This window comes from Anomaloglossus baeobatrachus, chromosome 2 (assembly GCF_048569485.1).
Source record: "Anomaloglossus baeobatrachus isolate aAnoBae1 chromosome 2, aAnoBae1.hap1, whole genome shotgun sequence".
NCBI lineage: Eukaryota > Metazoa > Chordata > Amphibia > Anura > Aromobatidae > Anomaloglossus > Anomaloglossus baeobatrachus.
Window position 1 is genome coordinate 663,422,157 of NC_134354.1, and position 14,664 is coordinate 663,436,820.

The 14,664-nt window shown below is 50.5% G+C and overlaps 1 protein-coding gene across 1 annotated transcript in view; it reads left to right on the forward strand.

Annotated features, from left to right (window-relative positions):
• The window catches only part of PIP4K2C (phosphatidylinositol-5-phosphate 4-kinase type 2 gamma), a 121,323-nt gene that overhangs the window by 17,885 nt on the left and 88,774 nt on the right, over positions 1-14,664 (forward strand). The window contains exon 2 of the mRNA XM_075337083.1: positions 600-697. Coding sequence (XP_075193198.1) covers positions 600-697 — 98 coding nt within the window. The remainder of the gene's footprint in view (positions 1-599; positions 698-14,664) is intronic.

Below are 14,664 nucleotides of genomic sequence, written 5' to 3' on the forward strand. Positions count from 1 at the left end.
TTGAAAGAAAAAAGAAAAACAAACAAATGCCTATTTCCATCTAATTAAACTGCGTCTTCCACCTTAAAAACACTGTTTAAGGCTATGTTCACGCGTTGCGGTTTTTTGACGCTGCATTTTTGTGCGTTTTTGGCCGCTAAAAACTCACAAACGCATTCGCGGCAAAACGCATGCGTTTTTATTGCGATTTGGTGCGTTTTTGGCTGCGTTTTGCTGCTTTTTTGATCTCTGCGTTTTTCCAATGCATTGCATGGGGGAAAAACGCAAGAAAGAATTGACATGTCCATTTTTTTTTTTTTTTTTTTTTCAAGCTCAAAAACGCAGCTTAAAAAAAAAAAAAGTAGTGTGCGGACAGCAAAAATGAAAACTCATAGACTTTGCTGGGGAAGCAAAGTCATGCAGTTTTTGAGGCCAAAAACGCACCCGAAAAACGCGCAAAAACGCACTGTGTGAACTTACCCTAAGAGTCCCCTATTTAACAATGTTTCATTTTTGAGGTGGCAGAGTCCCTTTTAATTCAATTAAAACTGCATACGCAAGCTGTTCCCTTTTTATGACATAATCCGCTGATTTATTATGTTTTTGGTTTGTTTTTTTAGGTCAATGAGCTCAATCAAGTTCCTGTTCCAGTGATGCTTTTACCAGATGATTTTAAGGCTAACTCAAAAATTAAGGTCACAAATCACCTCTTTAACAGGTTGGTTGTCACATAATTAGCAGTCTGTTTGCTTTTCATCTTTGTAGGGAGATCCGCGGCCAGAAGTGTTGTCATATTTATCATCTAATGGGAGTGGACCTAGAGTGCTGAGGTTTATTGTGCTAAATCTAAAAGCTGCTAGGCCAGGGCAACCACTACTAATATGATGAGAAGAAAACATGCTTGGTGGTCTTTTTAGTTATGCAAATACAGTCATGCTCAAAAAATGTTGCACCCTTGAAATTGTTTCAGAATATGAAGTATTTCTCACAGAAAATTATTGCAATTACACATTTTGTTATGCACACATTCATTTAGTGTGTGTGTGTATTGGCACATCAACAAACAAAATGGAAAATTGGACATAATTTCACACACAACCCCAAAAATGGTCCGAATGTAATTGTTGGCACCTTTCCTAATTTTGGGTGAACAACTTTGTTTCAAGCATGTGATGCTCGTTCAAACTCACATGTGGCAAGCAACGGGTATGGGCAATATGAAAATCACATCTGAAATCAGATAAAAAGGGGAGAAGTTGACTCACTCTTTGTATTGTGTGTCTGTGTGTGCGCCACACTAAGCCTGGAGAATAGAGGAGAAGAGAGCTGTCTGAGGACTTGAAAACCAAAATTGTTAAGTTGTATTTAACAATCTCAAGGTTACATCTCAATCGATCGTGATATTCCTTTGTCACCATGTGTAATATAATCAAGAAGTTACAACACGTGGCACTGTAGCTAAACTCCCTAGATGGGGACGGCAGAGAGACGTTCGTGACCGATTGCAACACAGGATAGTATAGATGGTAGCTAAGCATTCCCAATCAAGTTTTAAATAAATTCAAGTTGTCCTGCTGTTTCAGGGAGCATCAGTGTCAGCACAAACTGTCCGTCCACACATGAATGAAATGCAATTGCAGGAGACCCAGGAGGACGCCACTGCTGACATAAAAAAGCAAGACTGCAGTTTGCCAAAATGTTTGTGAGGTAGCGAAAATCTTTCTGGGAAAGTGTGTTGTTGGCAAATGAGACAAAGATAGAACTTTTTGGTAAAGCACATCATTCTACTGTTTTCTGGAAAGTGAATGAGGCCTACACAGAAAACACCGTACCTACAGTCAAACATGGTGGAGGTGCAAAAATATTTTGGGGTTGTTGAACGCCCTCTGGCATCGGGTGGTATGACTGGGTGCAAGACGTCATGAAATCGTACCATTACCAAAGGATTTTGGGTCGCAAAGTAGTGCCAGTGTCAGAAACCTGGGTTTGCATTCTAGGTCATGGGTCTTCCAACAGGACCCCAGAACAAGAAGCGCCAAGAAATCGATGGGGGGGTGGGGGGAGTGCAGGTGAGTTCTGAAGTGGCCAGAAATTAGTCCACTTCTAAATCCCATTGAACACCTGTGGAGATTTCTTACAATTGCTGCCTTCAAATATAAGAGACCTGGAGCAGTTTGCAAAAAAGTCCAAAATTCCAGGTGGGAGGTGAAAGAAGCTTGTTGATGCTTATAGGAAGTGATTGATTGCAATTATTTATTCCAAAGCATGTGCAACCAAATATTAACCCCATAGTGACGGCCTAACGTCTCAAGACGTCGGAAAAACAGGGTACTTATTCTGTTCCGACGTCTTGAGGCGTCAGGCCGGAAAAAGCTTGTAGCGCCCCCCAGTGACGAAAAATCTCGGGGGTTTCAGCTACCGGAGGTAGCTGAGACCCCCAAGATTATGAATCGGGGTGGTTTTTTTTGGACCCCGATAATGTGATCGCCGGTATACACCGTATACAGACGTACACATAAAAAAAAAAAAAATGGCAAATAATGCTGATTTCTTTCTCATCTGACATGATCAAACATGTCAGATGATAAAGAAATATAATCTAGTGCCCCCAAGGCCCCCGGTACCGGAGAGTCCCCCCACCACCCCCCCCTCCGGAGCAGTCAAAATGGCGCCGCCGCCGGCTCTGCATTCATTTCCCTCCGATCTGAAATGATCAAACATTTCAAATCGCAGGGAAATGTCCTCCCCCTGACCTCTCCTCCGGTCCACCGGAGCCCCCTCCGGTTCTCTAGAGCGCTCCCCCTCCCCCCCCCCCTCCGGAGCATGCAAGATTGCGGCGCACAGCGCGCGGCCGCATTCATCCTGCTCTTTCTGCCGCATGTGACACGTCACATGCGGCAGAAAAGTCGTCCCCCGGTCAGCCCCCGGTCAGCCCAGTTACCTACCTGCTGCTCCGTCCCCGCGATCACTCCGCCTCCTAGAAAGCTGGCGGCGCATGCGCAGACAGCAGCTGTCAGCTGGATCCTTGTAAGCAGGGACGCTGACCTTGCTGCTGCGCTGTGGACCGGGGGAGAGTGAGTGCAGTAATCTGCAGCCACACTCCTCACATGGAGAGCCTGCTGTTCTATAAAATGGGGGGTACGTTCTGTGAGCGTGCCCCTCATATTCTGGAATGAGGTTACTGCAGGTCACTCTGCCCTAGGTTGGACCGGGGCAGTGTGAGTGCAGTATTCTCAGATTACTGCACCCACACTGCTCATGGAGAGCTTGCTCTTCTAGAAAATGGGGGATACGTTCCCTGAACGTGCCCCCCATATTCTAGAAGGTCCAGAGTCGCCGAGGGACCTCCAAAATGGATTACAGCGACCGAAATTTATTTATTTTCAATAAATTGGTGAAAAAGGAATGTTTCGGGGAGTTTTTTTTTCAAATTTTTTTTTTGTGTGTTTATTTTTTTCTATTACTGACTGGGCTAGTGATGTCGGGTATCTGTTTAGATGCCGTGACATCACTAACCCCAGGGCTTGATGCCAGTTGACATTACAGCTGGTATCAACCCCGTATATTACCCCGTTTGCCACCGCACCAGGGCGCGGGATGAGCTGGAGCGAAGCGCCAGGATTGGCGCATCTAATGGATGCGCCACTTCTGGGGAGGCTGCGGCCTGCTATTTTTAGGCTGGGAAGAGTCCAATAACCATGGCTCTTCCCACCCTGAGAATACCAGACCCCAGCTGTCCGCTTCACCTTGGCTGGTGATCTAATTTGGGGGGGACCCCACGTTTGTGTTTTTTTTTTTTTTTTTTTTTTTTTTTTTTTTTTTTTTAAAACGCCTGGGGAGCCCTCCAAATTGATCACCAGCCAAGGTGAAGCTGTCAGCTGTGGTTTGCAGGCTACAGCTGTCTGCTTTACCCTAACTGGCTATCAAAAATAGGGGGACCCCACGTCGTTTATTTTAATTATTAATTTTTTGGGGGGCTAAATAAAAGGCTAGGCACCCTTTAGTGCCACATGAAAGGCACTAAAGGGCGCCAGCTTAGAATATGCAGGGGGTGGGACGTTATATTTGTTTGACATCTATCCATTCATCCATTGTAGCATTTTACGCTGTGTGCCCACAATCAGGATTTGCAGCGTTTTGGGCGCAGAGTGTTTTCCCTGCGTCCATAGCGCTGCGTTGTGCAGTAGAAGCACAGTGGAAGGATTTTTAGAAATCTCATGCCCAATGTGCTTCTCTTCTCCGCAGCATACACTGACCTGTGGTGCAGCTTCCCGAGCCTCAGCATGTCAATTTATGCTGCGGAGACAAGAGTGTTCTCTGCAGGTAGCATAGAGCTCCACAGCAGCCTGAACCCAAATCGTGGGCATGGACAGCTGCGTTCTCCCGTGGACAACACTCACATCTCTGCAGGAAGGCTGACACTGTGTACTAGACGCCGTGTCGCTTGATCATGGCCACATGGCCTAAAAGTGAGAAATTTGTTGCTACAGCATCATTTTTGTGAAGTACCTGTGGATTCAAAACGCTTACTATACTCCTGAATAAAATCCAGTTTCCAAAATGGGGTCACTTGTGGGGGGTTTCTGCTGTATAGGTACCCAAGGGGCCCTGCTAATGTGACATGGTGCCCGCAATTTATTTCAACTTTTCCAGAATTCAAATGGTGCTCCTTCCATTCCAAGCCCTCCCATTTATCCAAACAGAGGTTTTTGGCCACATGTGGGGTATCCCTGTGCTCATAAGACATTGGATAACAACCTGTGGGGTCCATGGTTTGTTGTTGCCTCTTGAAAAAGTAAGAAATATGATGCTAAAGCAACATTTTTGTGAAAAAAATGAAAATTTTCAATATGGCAACCTAAGCTTATCAAATTCTGTGAAGTACTCTTGGATTCAAAGTGCTCAATATACACCTAGATAAAAGCCTTGAGGAGTCTTGTTTCCAGAATGGGGTCACTTGTGGGGGACCTCCATTGTTTAGGCACCTTAGGGGCTTTCCAAATGCAACATAGCGTCCGCTAATGATTCCAGCCAATTGTGCAGTCAAATGGCACTCCTTCCCTTCCGAGCCCTGCTGTGCACCCAAACAGTTGATTTTCATCACACATAAGGTATCAGCATACTCAGGAGAAATTGCACAATAAATCTTATGCTGAATTTTTTCCTTTTACACTTGTAAAAAAAAAAAAAAAAAAAGCTACCTGATTGAAGTAACAATTTTTTGGTAAAAATGTATTTTTTTATTTTCACAGCTCAACATTATAAACTTCTGTGAAGCACCTGAGGGTTCAGGGTACTCACCAAACATCTAGATAAATTCCTTCAGGGGTCTATTTTCCAAAATGGGGCCAAATGTTGGGGAGCTTCACTGTATAGATACCTCAGGGGCTCTCCTAATGCAACTTAGCGTCCGCTATTGATTCCAGCCAATTTTGCAGTCAAATGGCGCTCCTTCCCTTCCGAGCCCTGTCATGCGCCCAAACAGTTGATTTCCACCACATATAAGGCATCGCCAAACTCAGGAGAAATCGCACAATAAATTTTATGCTGCATTTTTTCCTTTTACACTTGTAAAAAAAAAAAAAAGCTACCTGGTTGAAGTAACAATTTTGTGGTAAAATTTTATTTTTTTATTTTCATGGCTCAACGTTATAAAATTCTGTGAAGCACCTGGGGGTTCAGGGGACTCACCAAACATCTAGATAAATTCCTTGAGGGGCCTAGTTTCCAAAACTGGGTCACTTGTGCGGGGTTTCTGCTGTTTAGGTACCTTAGGGGACCTCCAAATGCGACATGGTGCCCGCAATCTTTTTCAGCCAAATTTCCTTTCCAAAATTCAAATATTGTTCCTTCCGTTCCAAGCCCTCCCATTTGTCCAAACAAAGGTTTCAGACCACATGTGAGGTATCACCGCGCTCATAAAAAAGTGGGTAACAAACCTTGAGGTCAAATTTTTGGAATTACCTCTTGAAAAAGTGAGAAAATTGATGCTAAAGCAACATTTTTGAGAAAATTATTAAAATTTTCAATATGACAATGTAACGTTATCAAAATCTGTGAAGTACCTGTGGATCCAAAATGCTCACTATACCCCTAGATAGAAGCCTTGAGGGGTCTAGTTTCTAAAATGGCATCACTTGTGAGGGGTTTCTTCTGTTTAGGTACCTTAGCGGACCTGTAAATGCAACATGGTGCCCGCAATCTATTTCAGCCAAATTTGCTTTCCAAAATTCAAATATTGCTCCTTCTGTTCCGAGCCCTCCCATTTGTCCAAACAGAGGTTTCTGACCACATGTGGGGTATTAGTGCGTTCATAACAAAGTGGGGAACAAGTTTTGGGGTCCATTTTGTTGTGTTATTTCTTCTAAAAGTGAATAAATTTGGGTTAGAGCAACATTTTTAGGTAAAATTTAATTGTCACGAACCACCGGGGGGGTCACTCAGAAATCCCCCGCGCTGGCTACCAGTACGTCACAATCGGGGGGTAACAAGTGGGGGGTCACCCCTCCTTTATACCTCCCGACCGACAGACAGAGCACGTGACGCGCTCTCTAGCGCCCCTCTTATAGTCAGGCCAATTATGGAATTGCCCGACAATAAGCAAGGAGGCCGCTATACTACTTATGCCGATTATTGAAGGGTCCCCGGTGAGAGTAGGGTATATATTCCCCCGACCTCCGCGGGCGGAATATATAAAACCTCCCCGAATCTCACTGGCCTCCCCACAATAATCCTTGGCACAACTCGCTGCCACCAACCGCTTCACGGTAATTATTAGCCGAACACACAGACGTGGGATTCAAGATCGAGATAACAGAACAGCCCAAGATTAATTATATAATTTAATCAGCCTAAAGCACACTAGAACTACAATATATACAATAGGGAATCTACAGAATATACATATGTCAGAGTACAGTTACAAGCAAAGCATGGTTTACAAACAGGCATACACAGTTCCCGCAGTTACCTTGTGCGTCTGGCCACAGGGGGGCGCTGTAGGCCAGGTTTCCAGGAACTCCCACAGATGTTTCCTACACGTGACCCCCAGCGAAAGAACACTGGAAAATGGCCGAAGTAGGGTTATCAACCTGGGCAAATCCAGGTCCCCTCCTACCTTCGTGACCTCAGAGGGAGCACTGCTCCACCCCTGGCTGGAGTTATGGACAAAATCCACAACATGGAATATGGCCATAACTTGGCCTGGGAGCGTCGTAGGCGGACGCCAATGCTCTCATTGTTATGAATTTAGCTACAGAATGAGAGGACTCATGACTTGTCTACTAGTTCCCCATTGGCTGATATCACGCCTGGGGTATTTCCCCAGGTCCTGCTCCCATAAAAAGGGTGTGCCAGCATCGTCCGCATGCGGAGACACCATTTTTATGGTTGCCATATTTATCGGAAATATGGCTTGCGAGATATGAACCATTTTTTACTGGAGTCGTTCTGTCTGGATACTTCCATAGCCTTGCTAATTAGATAGCAGCCCCTACTACAGGGTCACGGCAGGGAGTCATCCTGTGTCCATTGTTCCCACATCATCTCATTTCCATATCACAGGAGATGGCTGTTGGAGGTGTAAGTGGGATGTGACACCTTCCCAGATGGTGGACATTGAGAACAAGAAGGGAGGGGGCACTGCCATGGAGTGATGAGAGCGATTATGACTGGAAGTCATAATTCATCTTCATATCCCAGGGTTTGCCTCACACCTCCCCCCTTTTGAGGGCGCTAGGGGGCAGCACACTCCGGTGTTCCCCCGTGCGCCCGTCCGCGACCTCTCCTTGTCGGGACAGCCCGTCTGCGTTACCGTGGTCACGGCCCCTTTTGTGGCGAATGGTGAAGTTGTATTGCTGGAGCGCAAGGCTCCATCGCAACAATCGCCCATTCGTCCCAGAGACGGTGTGCAACCAGCTGAGGGGATTGTGGTCCGTCTCCACGATGAAGTGGCGCCCGTATAGATAGGGTTGCAGACGCTGCAGGGCCCACACTATGGCCAGGCACTCCTTCTCCATCGTGGAATAGGCCACTTCCCTTGGTAACAGCTTCCTGCTCAGGTACAAGACTGGGTGCTCTTGGCTCGCAGAGTCCACCTGGCTGAGCACCGCACCGAGGCCGAAGTCACTGGCGTCGGTCTGTACTACAAACGGCCGCGTGAAGTCGGCTGCCTGTAGCACGGGCGGGCTGGACAGGGCGTCCTTTAGGGCCCGGAAGGCTGTCTCGCAGTCCATTGTCCAATCGACTGCAGAGGGCAGCTTCTTCTTGGTGAGGTCCGTCAAGGGCTTTGCCAGGCTACTATAGCATGGAACAAACCTCCTATAGTACCCAGCGGTCCCCAAGAAGGACATCACCTGCTTCTTGGTCCTGGGGGTGGGCCAGGATGCGATGGCCTCCACTTTCTCAGGCTCGGGCTTCAGTGTTCTCCCACCTACCCGGTGACCGAGGTACTGGACCTCGCTCATGGCCAGCTGACACTTTCCCGGCTTGATGGTCAAACCTGCCCGGTGGATCCGCCTGAGCACCTGTGCTAGATGCTCTAGGTGGTCCTCCCAGGTGGGACTGAAGACGGCAATGTCATCCAGGTACGCGGCCGCGTACCCTTCAAGTCCCTTGAGCAGGGTGTTGACCATCCGCTGGAAAGTGGCAGGGGCATTCCTCATCCCGAATGGCATCACCGTGGACTCGTACAGTCCAAATGGGGTAATAAAGGCAGAGCGTTCCCTGGCCTTGCGAGTCAGGGGGATCTGCCAATATCCCCGGCTCAGATCCATGATGGTCAGGTACTGAGCCCCGGCCAACTGATCGAGCAGGTCACCGATGCGTGGCATTGGGTACGCATCGGCGACCGTGACAGCATTGAGCCCCCTGTAGTCCACGCAGAACCGAGTGGTTCTGTCCTTTTTAGGGACGAGGACTACAGGCGAGGCCCAAGCGCTGTTGGATGCCTGGATCACCCCCAGCTTCAGCATCTCGTCAATCTCCTGGCGCATGTGTTGCTGCACCTCCAGGGAGACCCGATATGCTGAACGCCGGATCGGGGGATGATCCCCAGTGTCCACGTGATGGACAGCCAAGTCAGTCCTTCCGGGCTGGTTGGTAAACAACCCCCGGAAGGGGTGTAGGGTGGCCCACAGCTGGGACCGTTGGTCCTCCAAGAGCTGGTGGCCAACCTCCACATCCTCAATGGATCCGCCTGCCCTAACCTGGGCTAGCATATCCAAGAGGGTTTCCGCTTCTCCCTCCTCGGGCAGGTTGCACACGGGGAGCGCACATGCCTCCCGCTCATGATGTGCCTTCATCATGTTCACATGGAAGGGCTTCCGCCTTCCACGGGCAGGGTCCAGGGTGACCAGGTACGTCACAGGGTTGAGCTGCTGGTACACGAGGTATGGGCCTTCCCAGGCTGCCTGAAGCTTGTCCTGTGGTACGGGGACCAGTACCCACACCTTTTGACCCACTTGGTAGGTCCTCTCACAAGCGTTCTGGTCGTACCAACGCTTCTGATCGGCCTGGGCTTGAGCCATATTGTCGTGTACCAGTTGCGTCAAGGCCTGCATTTTGTCCCGGAAGCGCACGACATACTCGATAACCGACACTACAGGGGTGGCCAAATCCCCTTCCCAAGCCTCTTTCACCAGAGCCAGGGGGCCCCGCACACGTCGCCCGTACAGGAGCTCAAACGGTGAGAATCCTGTTGAGGCCTGTGGAACCTCCCGGTAAGCAAATAACAGGTGTGGGAGATACCGCTCCCAGTCACGCCCATGGGAGTCGACCAACATCTTAAGCATCTGCTTTAAGGTGCCATTAAACCGCTCGCACAGGCCATTAGTCTGTGGATGGTACGGGCTGGCCACCAGATGTCGCACCTGGACTTGCTTACAGAGGGCCTCCATCAGCTGGGACATGAATTGGGTCCCCCGGTCAGTGAGCATTTCCTGGGGAAAACCCACTCGGGAGAAAATCTCCAGCAATGCGGTGGCCACCTTGTCAGCCCGAATGGACGACAAGGCCACTGCTTCCGGGTACCGGGTGGCATAGTCCACTACCGTCAGTATGAAGCGTTTCCCGGAGCTGCTGGGGATGGCCAGCGGGCCGACCAGATCCACAGCCACCCTCCTGAAAGGCTCATCGATGATTGGCAGAGATACCAGTGGGGCTTTGGGGTGTGGCCCCGCCTTCCCCACTCTCTGACAGGTTTCACACGAACGGCAGTAGGCAGCCACATCGGCCCCCATTTTTGGCCAGTAGAAATGCTGGTTTAACCTGGCCTTGGTCTTAGCGATCCCTAGGTGTCCGGCCATCGGAATCTCATGTGCGATCCGCAACAACTCCGTCCGGAACGGATAGGGTACCACCAACTGTCGGTCCCTGGGCCACGCCTCCGGTGAACCCTGCTGGACCGTGGCCCGGTACAGCCGTCCTTGGTCCCAGACCACTCGCTCCGGGTCCGAGTCCGAGGGAGGCTGTGCCGCCTGCTCCTTAAGAGCTTTCAGGCTGTCGTCAGCTTCTAACGCTGCCTGAAACCCCTGACTAGATGTGGCCAGAATCGACGAGACTGTCACATCTTCGGTCAGTACCCCGGGACCTGTGTCCTGGCCTCCACCTGACTCGGCTGCCACTTGGTCAGAAGGGGAAGAGCTATCGGACCTCCGGGAGGCCCCTTGGCTTCCAGCACTCCCACTGCGGGTGACAGCGGCCACAGCCGCTGCGACCGTGGGTCGTGCCTGCTCCTCCTCCGTTCCTGACCAAGTCGCCGGTTCAGGCAGACCTACCTGGCTTCCTGACACCCCGGTTGTGGGGGAACCATGCACCGAGATCTTACCTGGGAGCACTTCCGCTCCTGGACCGGCCCCAATCTCACCTGCCTGTTCCCCTCCTGCAGCAACAGAACCCCGCTGTGAAATCTCTGGGGACCCCACATTTGCTGTGGTAGCCCCCACCCCACACACTGGTCCTCCCCCTGCAGCACCCTGCTCTCTGCTTATCCCTGCAGAGGGCAACAGATCCCAGCTCACAGGCTGATTACTTGTAGAGGCATTGTCACACCTTTCTCTGACCCCCTCCCCTGTCACAGCTGCAGCTGTGTGTGTGTCTATGGTGTCTATGCAAGCAGAAATATCAGAGTTCACTCCCTCCTCCCTTACATCATTCATAGATAACACATTAACATTGTCCGGAGGCATGTCAGTACTGGCTGAAGGTTCAGCCCTTGGTTGGGGCCCAAACTGGGAGGTTATCTGCCCCAAATCTGTCCCAAGTAGCACGTTTGCGGGGATCCGATCAGTTACCCCCACCTCCCTCACCCCTCGCCCTGCGCCCCAGTCCACATAAATGTCAGCAGCAGGCAGCGCCGGGTCAATGCCTCCAATCCCGGAGACAGCGAGGGTTTTTCCCGGGATCAAGTCTTGGGGGGACACCATGTCAGGCCGCACCAGAGTCACCTCCGAGGCGCTGTCTCGCAGTCCCATGGTCACAGACCGGCCGACGGTGACAGGTTGGAAGCTGTCCAGGGACCTACCACCACCCCCACCCACACAATACACCTTGGGCGGCCCTTGGGACGGGGACGGAGCCGGGGCCTTGGGACGCTGAGGGCACATGGCCTTGAAGTGTCCAGGTAGGTTGCACTGGTGGCACCGTCTTGGTTCTGCCACGGGCCTGGAGAGGGGAGTTGAGGGGGACACCCCCTGCAGTCTAGGGGCAGGTGGGGCAGTCGCAGAGTTCATCTTACCCCCTCTCCAGGTGCTGCTGGTGGCTGCTCTCCTGGCCTCAGGAGCCCGATTGTTGGTGTAGTCATTGGCCAGGGCAGCTGTAGCCGTGGACCCCTTTTGGCTTCTGGTCTCGGATGAACTGGCGGAGATCCTCAGGGCAGTTCCACAAGAGTTGCTCCGTGATGAACAAGTCCAGGATCTCCGGTCCGGTGGAAAGCTGCAGGCCTTGGGTCCAGTGGTCGGCAGCTCGGGCAAGTGCCCGCCGGTGGTCAGCCCAGGAGTCCTTTGGTCCCTTCTGTAGGCTCCGGAACTTCTTGCGGTAGGACTCTGGAGTGAGGTTGTACTCTTGGATCAGGGCCCGCTTGATGGTGTCGTAGCCCTGATCTGCCTCAGCAGGCAAGTCCCCAAGGATATCCAGGGCCTTACCCCTTAAACGGGGGGTCAGGTATTTGGCCCACTGGTCCTTGTCCAGATGGTGCTGCAGGCAAGTCCGTTCAAAAGCAGTCAAGAAAGAGTCCAAGTCTCCGTCCTTCTCCAGCACTGGGAAGTCCTCAACACGGACCTTTGGAAGTTTGGTGTCTTGAAGGTCACGTGTGGCTGATGAGGGCCGGAGCTGAGCTAGCTGCAGCTGGTAGTCACGCTCTGCCTGGCGCTCTTCACGTGCTGCTTGCCGCTCCGCAGCCTCACGCACTGCTTGCCGCTCCGCAGCCTCAGCGTCACGCGCTGCCTGTCGCTCACGCTCGGCCATGAGTATCTCGTAGGTATCCCGGTCTCCAGCCTGGAGAAGGGCCATAGCCATTTGAAGAAGGCTATCCGAGCCTCCCAGGCTCGGTGGAATGGCACGTGGTGATCTGCGGCCCGCTGCGGAGCCTGGTGCTTCACTGTCCATTGCAGAGCGGAGGGCTGGCATCTGGCTCGTTGAGGACCCTTGGGTGAGCTGCTCCTCATCTTGTCCATAATTGCCAGGTTGTGCGCTGTCCTCTGCAGAACGGTTTTCTGGCGTCGAGCTCCTGGAGGGCTCGTGGACAACCTCCTCATCGTCTCTGGCCTGAGCATCGGCCATTCCTTTGGCTTTGCTCCTGGTGCTCTCAGCCATTGTTGCAGACTTTGGTCACTGACACAGAACTGACACCTGATGCCTCCACACACCTTACAGTATCTGCACTCTGACACTCTAGTGTTGGTCTGGTCTGAAGACCCCAGCAGCCACAGCTGCTGCAGGCAGTCTTTAGTGTCTGGGAGTATGGGTCTCACACTCACACACACTATTATCTCGATCCCACCGCTATGCCACCAATATGTCACGAACCACCGGGGGGGTCACTCAGAAATCCCCCGCGCTGGCTACCAGTACGTCACAATCGGGGGGTAACAAGTGGGGGGTCACCCCTCCTTTATACCTCCCGACCGACAGACAGAGCACGCGACGCGCTCTCTAGCGCCCCTCTTATAGTCAGGCCAATTATGGAATTGCCCGACAATAAGCAAGGAGGCCGCTATACTACTTATGCCGATTATTGAAGGGTCCCCGGTGAGAGTAGGGTATATATTCCCCCGACCTCCGCGGGCGGAATATATAAAACCTCCCCGAATCTCACTGGCCTCCCCACAATAATCCTTGGCACAACTCGCTGCCACCAACCGCTTCACGGTAACTATTAGCCGAACACACAGACGTGGGATTCAAGATCGAGATAACAGAACAGCCCAAGATTAATTATATAATTTAATCAGCCTAAAGCACACTAGAACTACAATATATACAATAGGGAATCTACAGAATATACATATGTCAGAGTACAGTTACAAGCAAAGCATGGTTTACAAACAGGCATACACAGTTCCCGCAGTTACCTTGTGCGTCTGGCCACAGGGGGGCGCTGTAGGCCAGGTTTCCAGGAACTCCCACAGATGTTTCCTACACGTGACCCCCAGCGAAAGAACACTGGAAAATGGCCGAAGTAGGGTTATCAACCTGGGCAAATCCAGGTCCCCTCCTACCTTCGTGACCTCAGAGGGAGCACTGCTCCACCCCTGGCTGGAGTTATGGACAAAATCCACAACATGGAATATGGCCATAACTTGGCCTGGGAGCGTCGTAGGCGGACGCCAATGCTCTCATTGTGACAGTTATGAATTTAGCTACAGAATGAGAGGACTCATGACTTGTCTACTAGTTCCCCATTGGCTGATATCACGCCTGGGGTATTTCCCCAGGTCCTGCTCCCATAAAAAGGGTGTGCCAGCATCGTCCGCATGCGGAGACACCATTTTTATGGTTGCCATATTTATCGGAAATATGGCTTGCGAGATATGAACCATTTTTTACTGGAGTCGTTCTGTCTGGATACTTCCATAGCCTTGCTAATTAGATAGCAGCCCCTACTACAGGGTCACGGCAGGGAGTCATCCTGTGTCCATTGTTCCCACATCATCTCATTTCCATATCACAGGAGATGGCTGTTGGAGGTGTAAGTGGGATGTGACACCTTCCCAGATGGTGGACATTGAGAACAAGAAGGGAGGGGGCACTGCCATGGAGTGATGAGAGCGATTATGACTGGAAGTCATAATTCATCTTCATATCCCAGGGTTTGCCTCACATTAATTTTTGCTTTTTTTTCATTCCACATTGCTTTTGTACATGTGAAGCACCTGAAGGGTTAATAAACTTCTTGAATGTGGTTTTGAGTACTTTGGGGGGTGCAGTTTTTAGAATGGGGTCACTTTTGGGTATTTTCTGTCATCTAGGCCTCTCAAAATCACTTCAAATGTGATGTGGTCCCTAAAAAAAATGGCTTTGTAAATTTTGATGTAAAAATGAGAAATCGCTGATAAACTTTGAACTCTTCTAACTTCCTAACAAAAAAAAAATTTTATTTCCAAAATTGTGCTGATGTAAAGTAGACAAGTGGGAAATGTTATTTATTAACTATTTTGTGTCACAGAAATCTCTGGTTTAACGGTATAA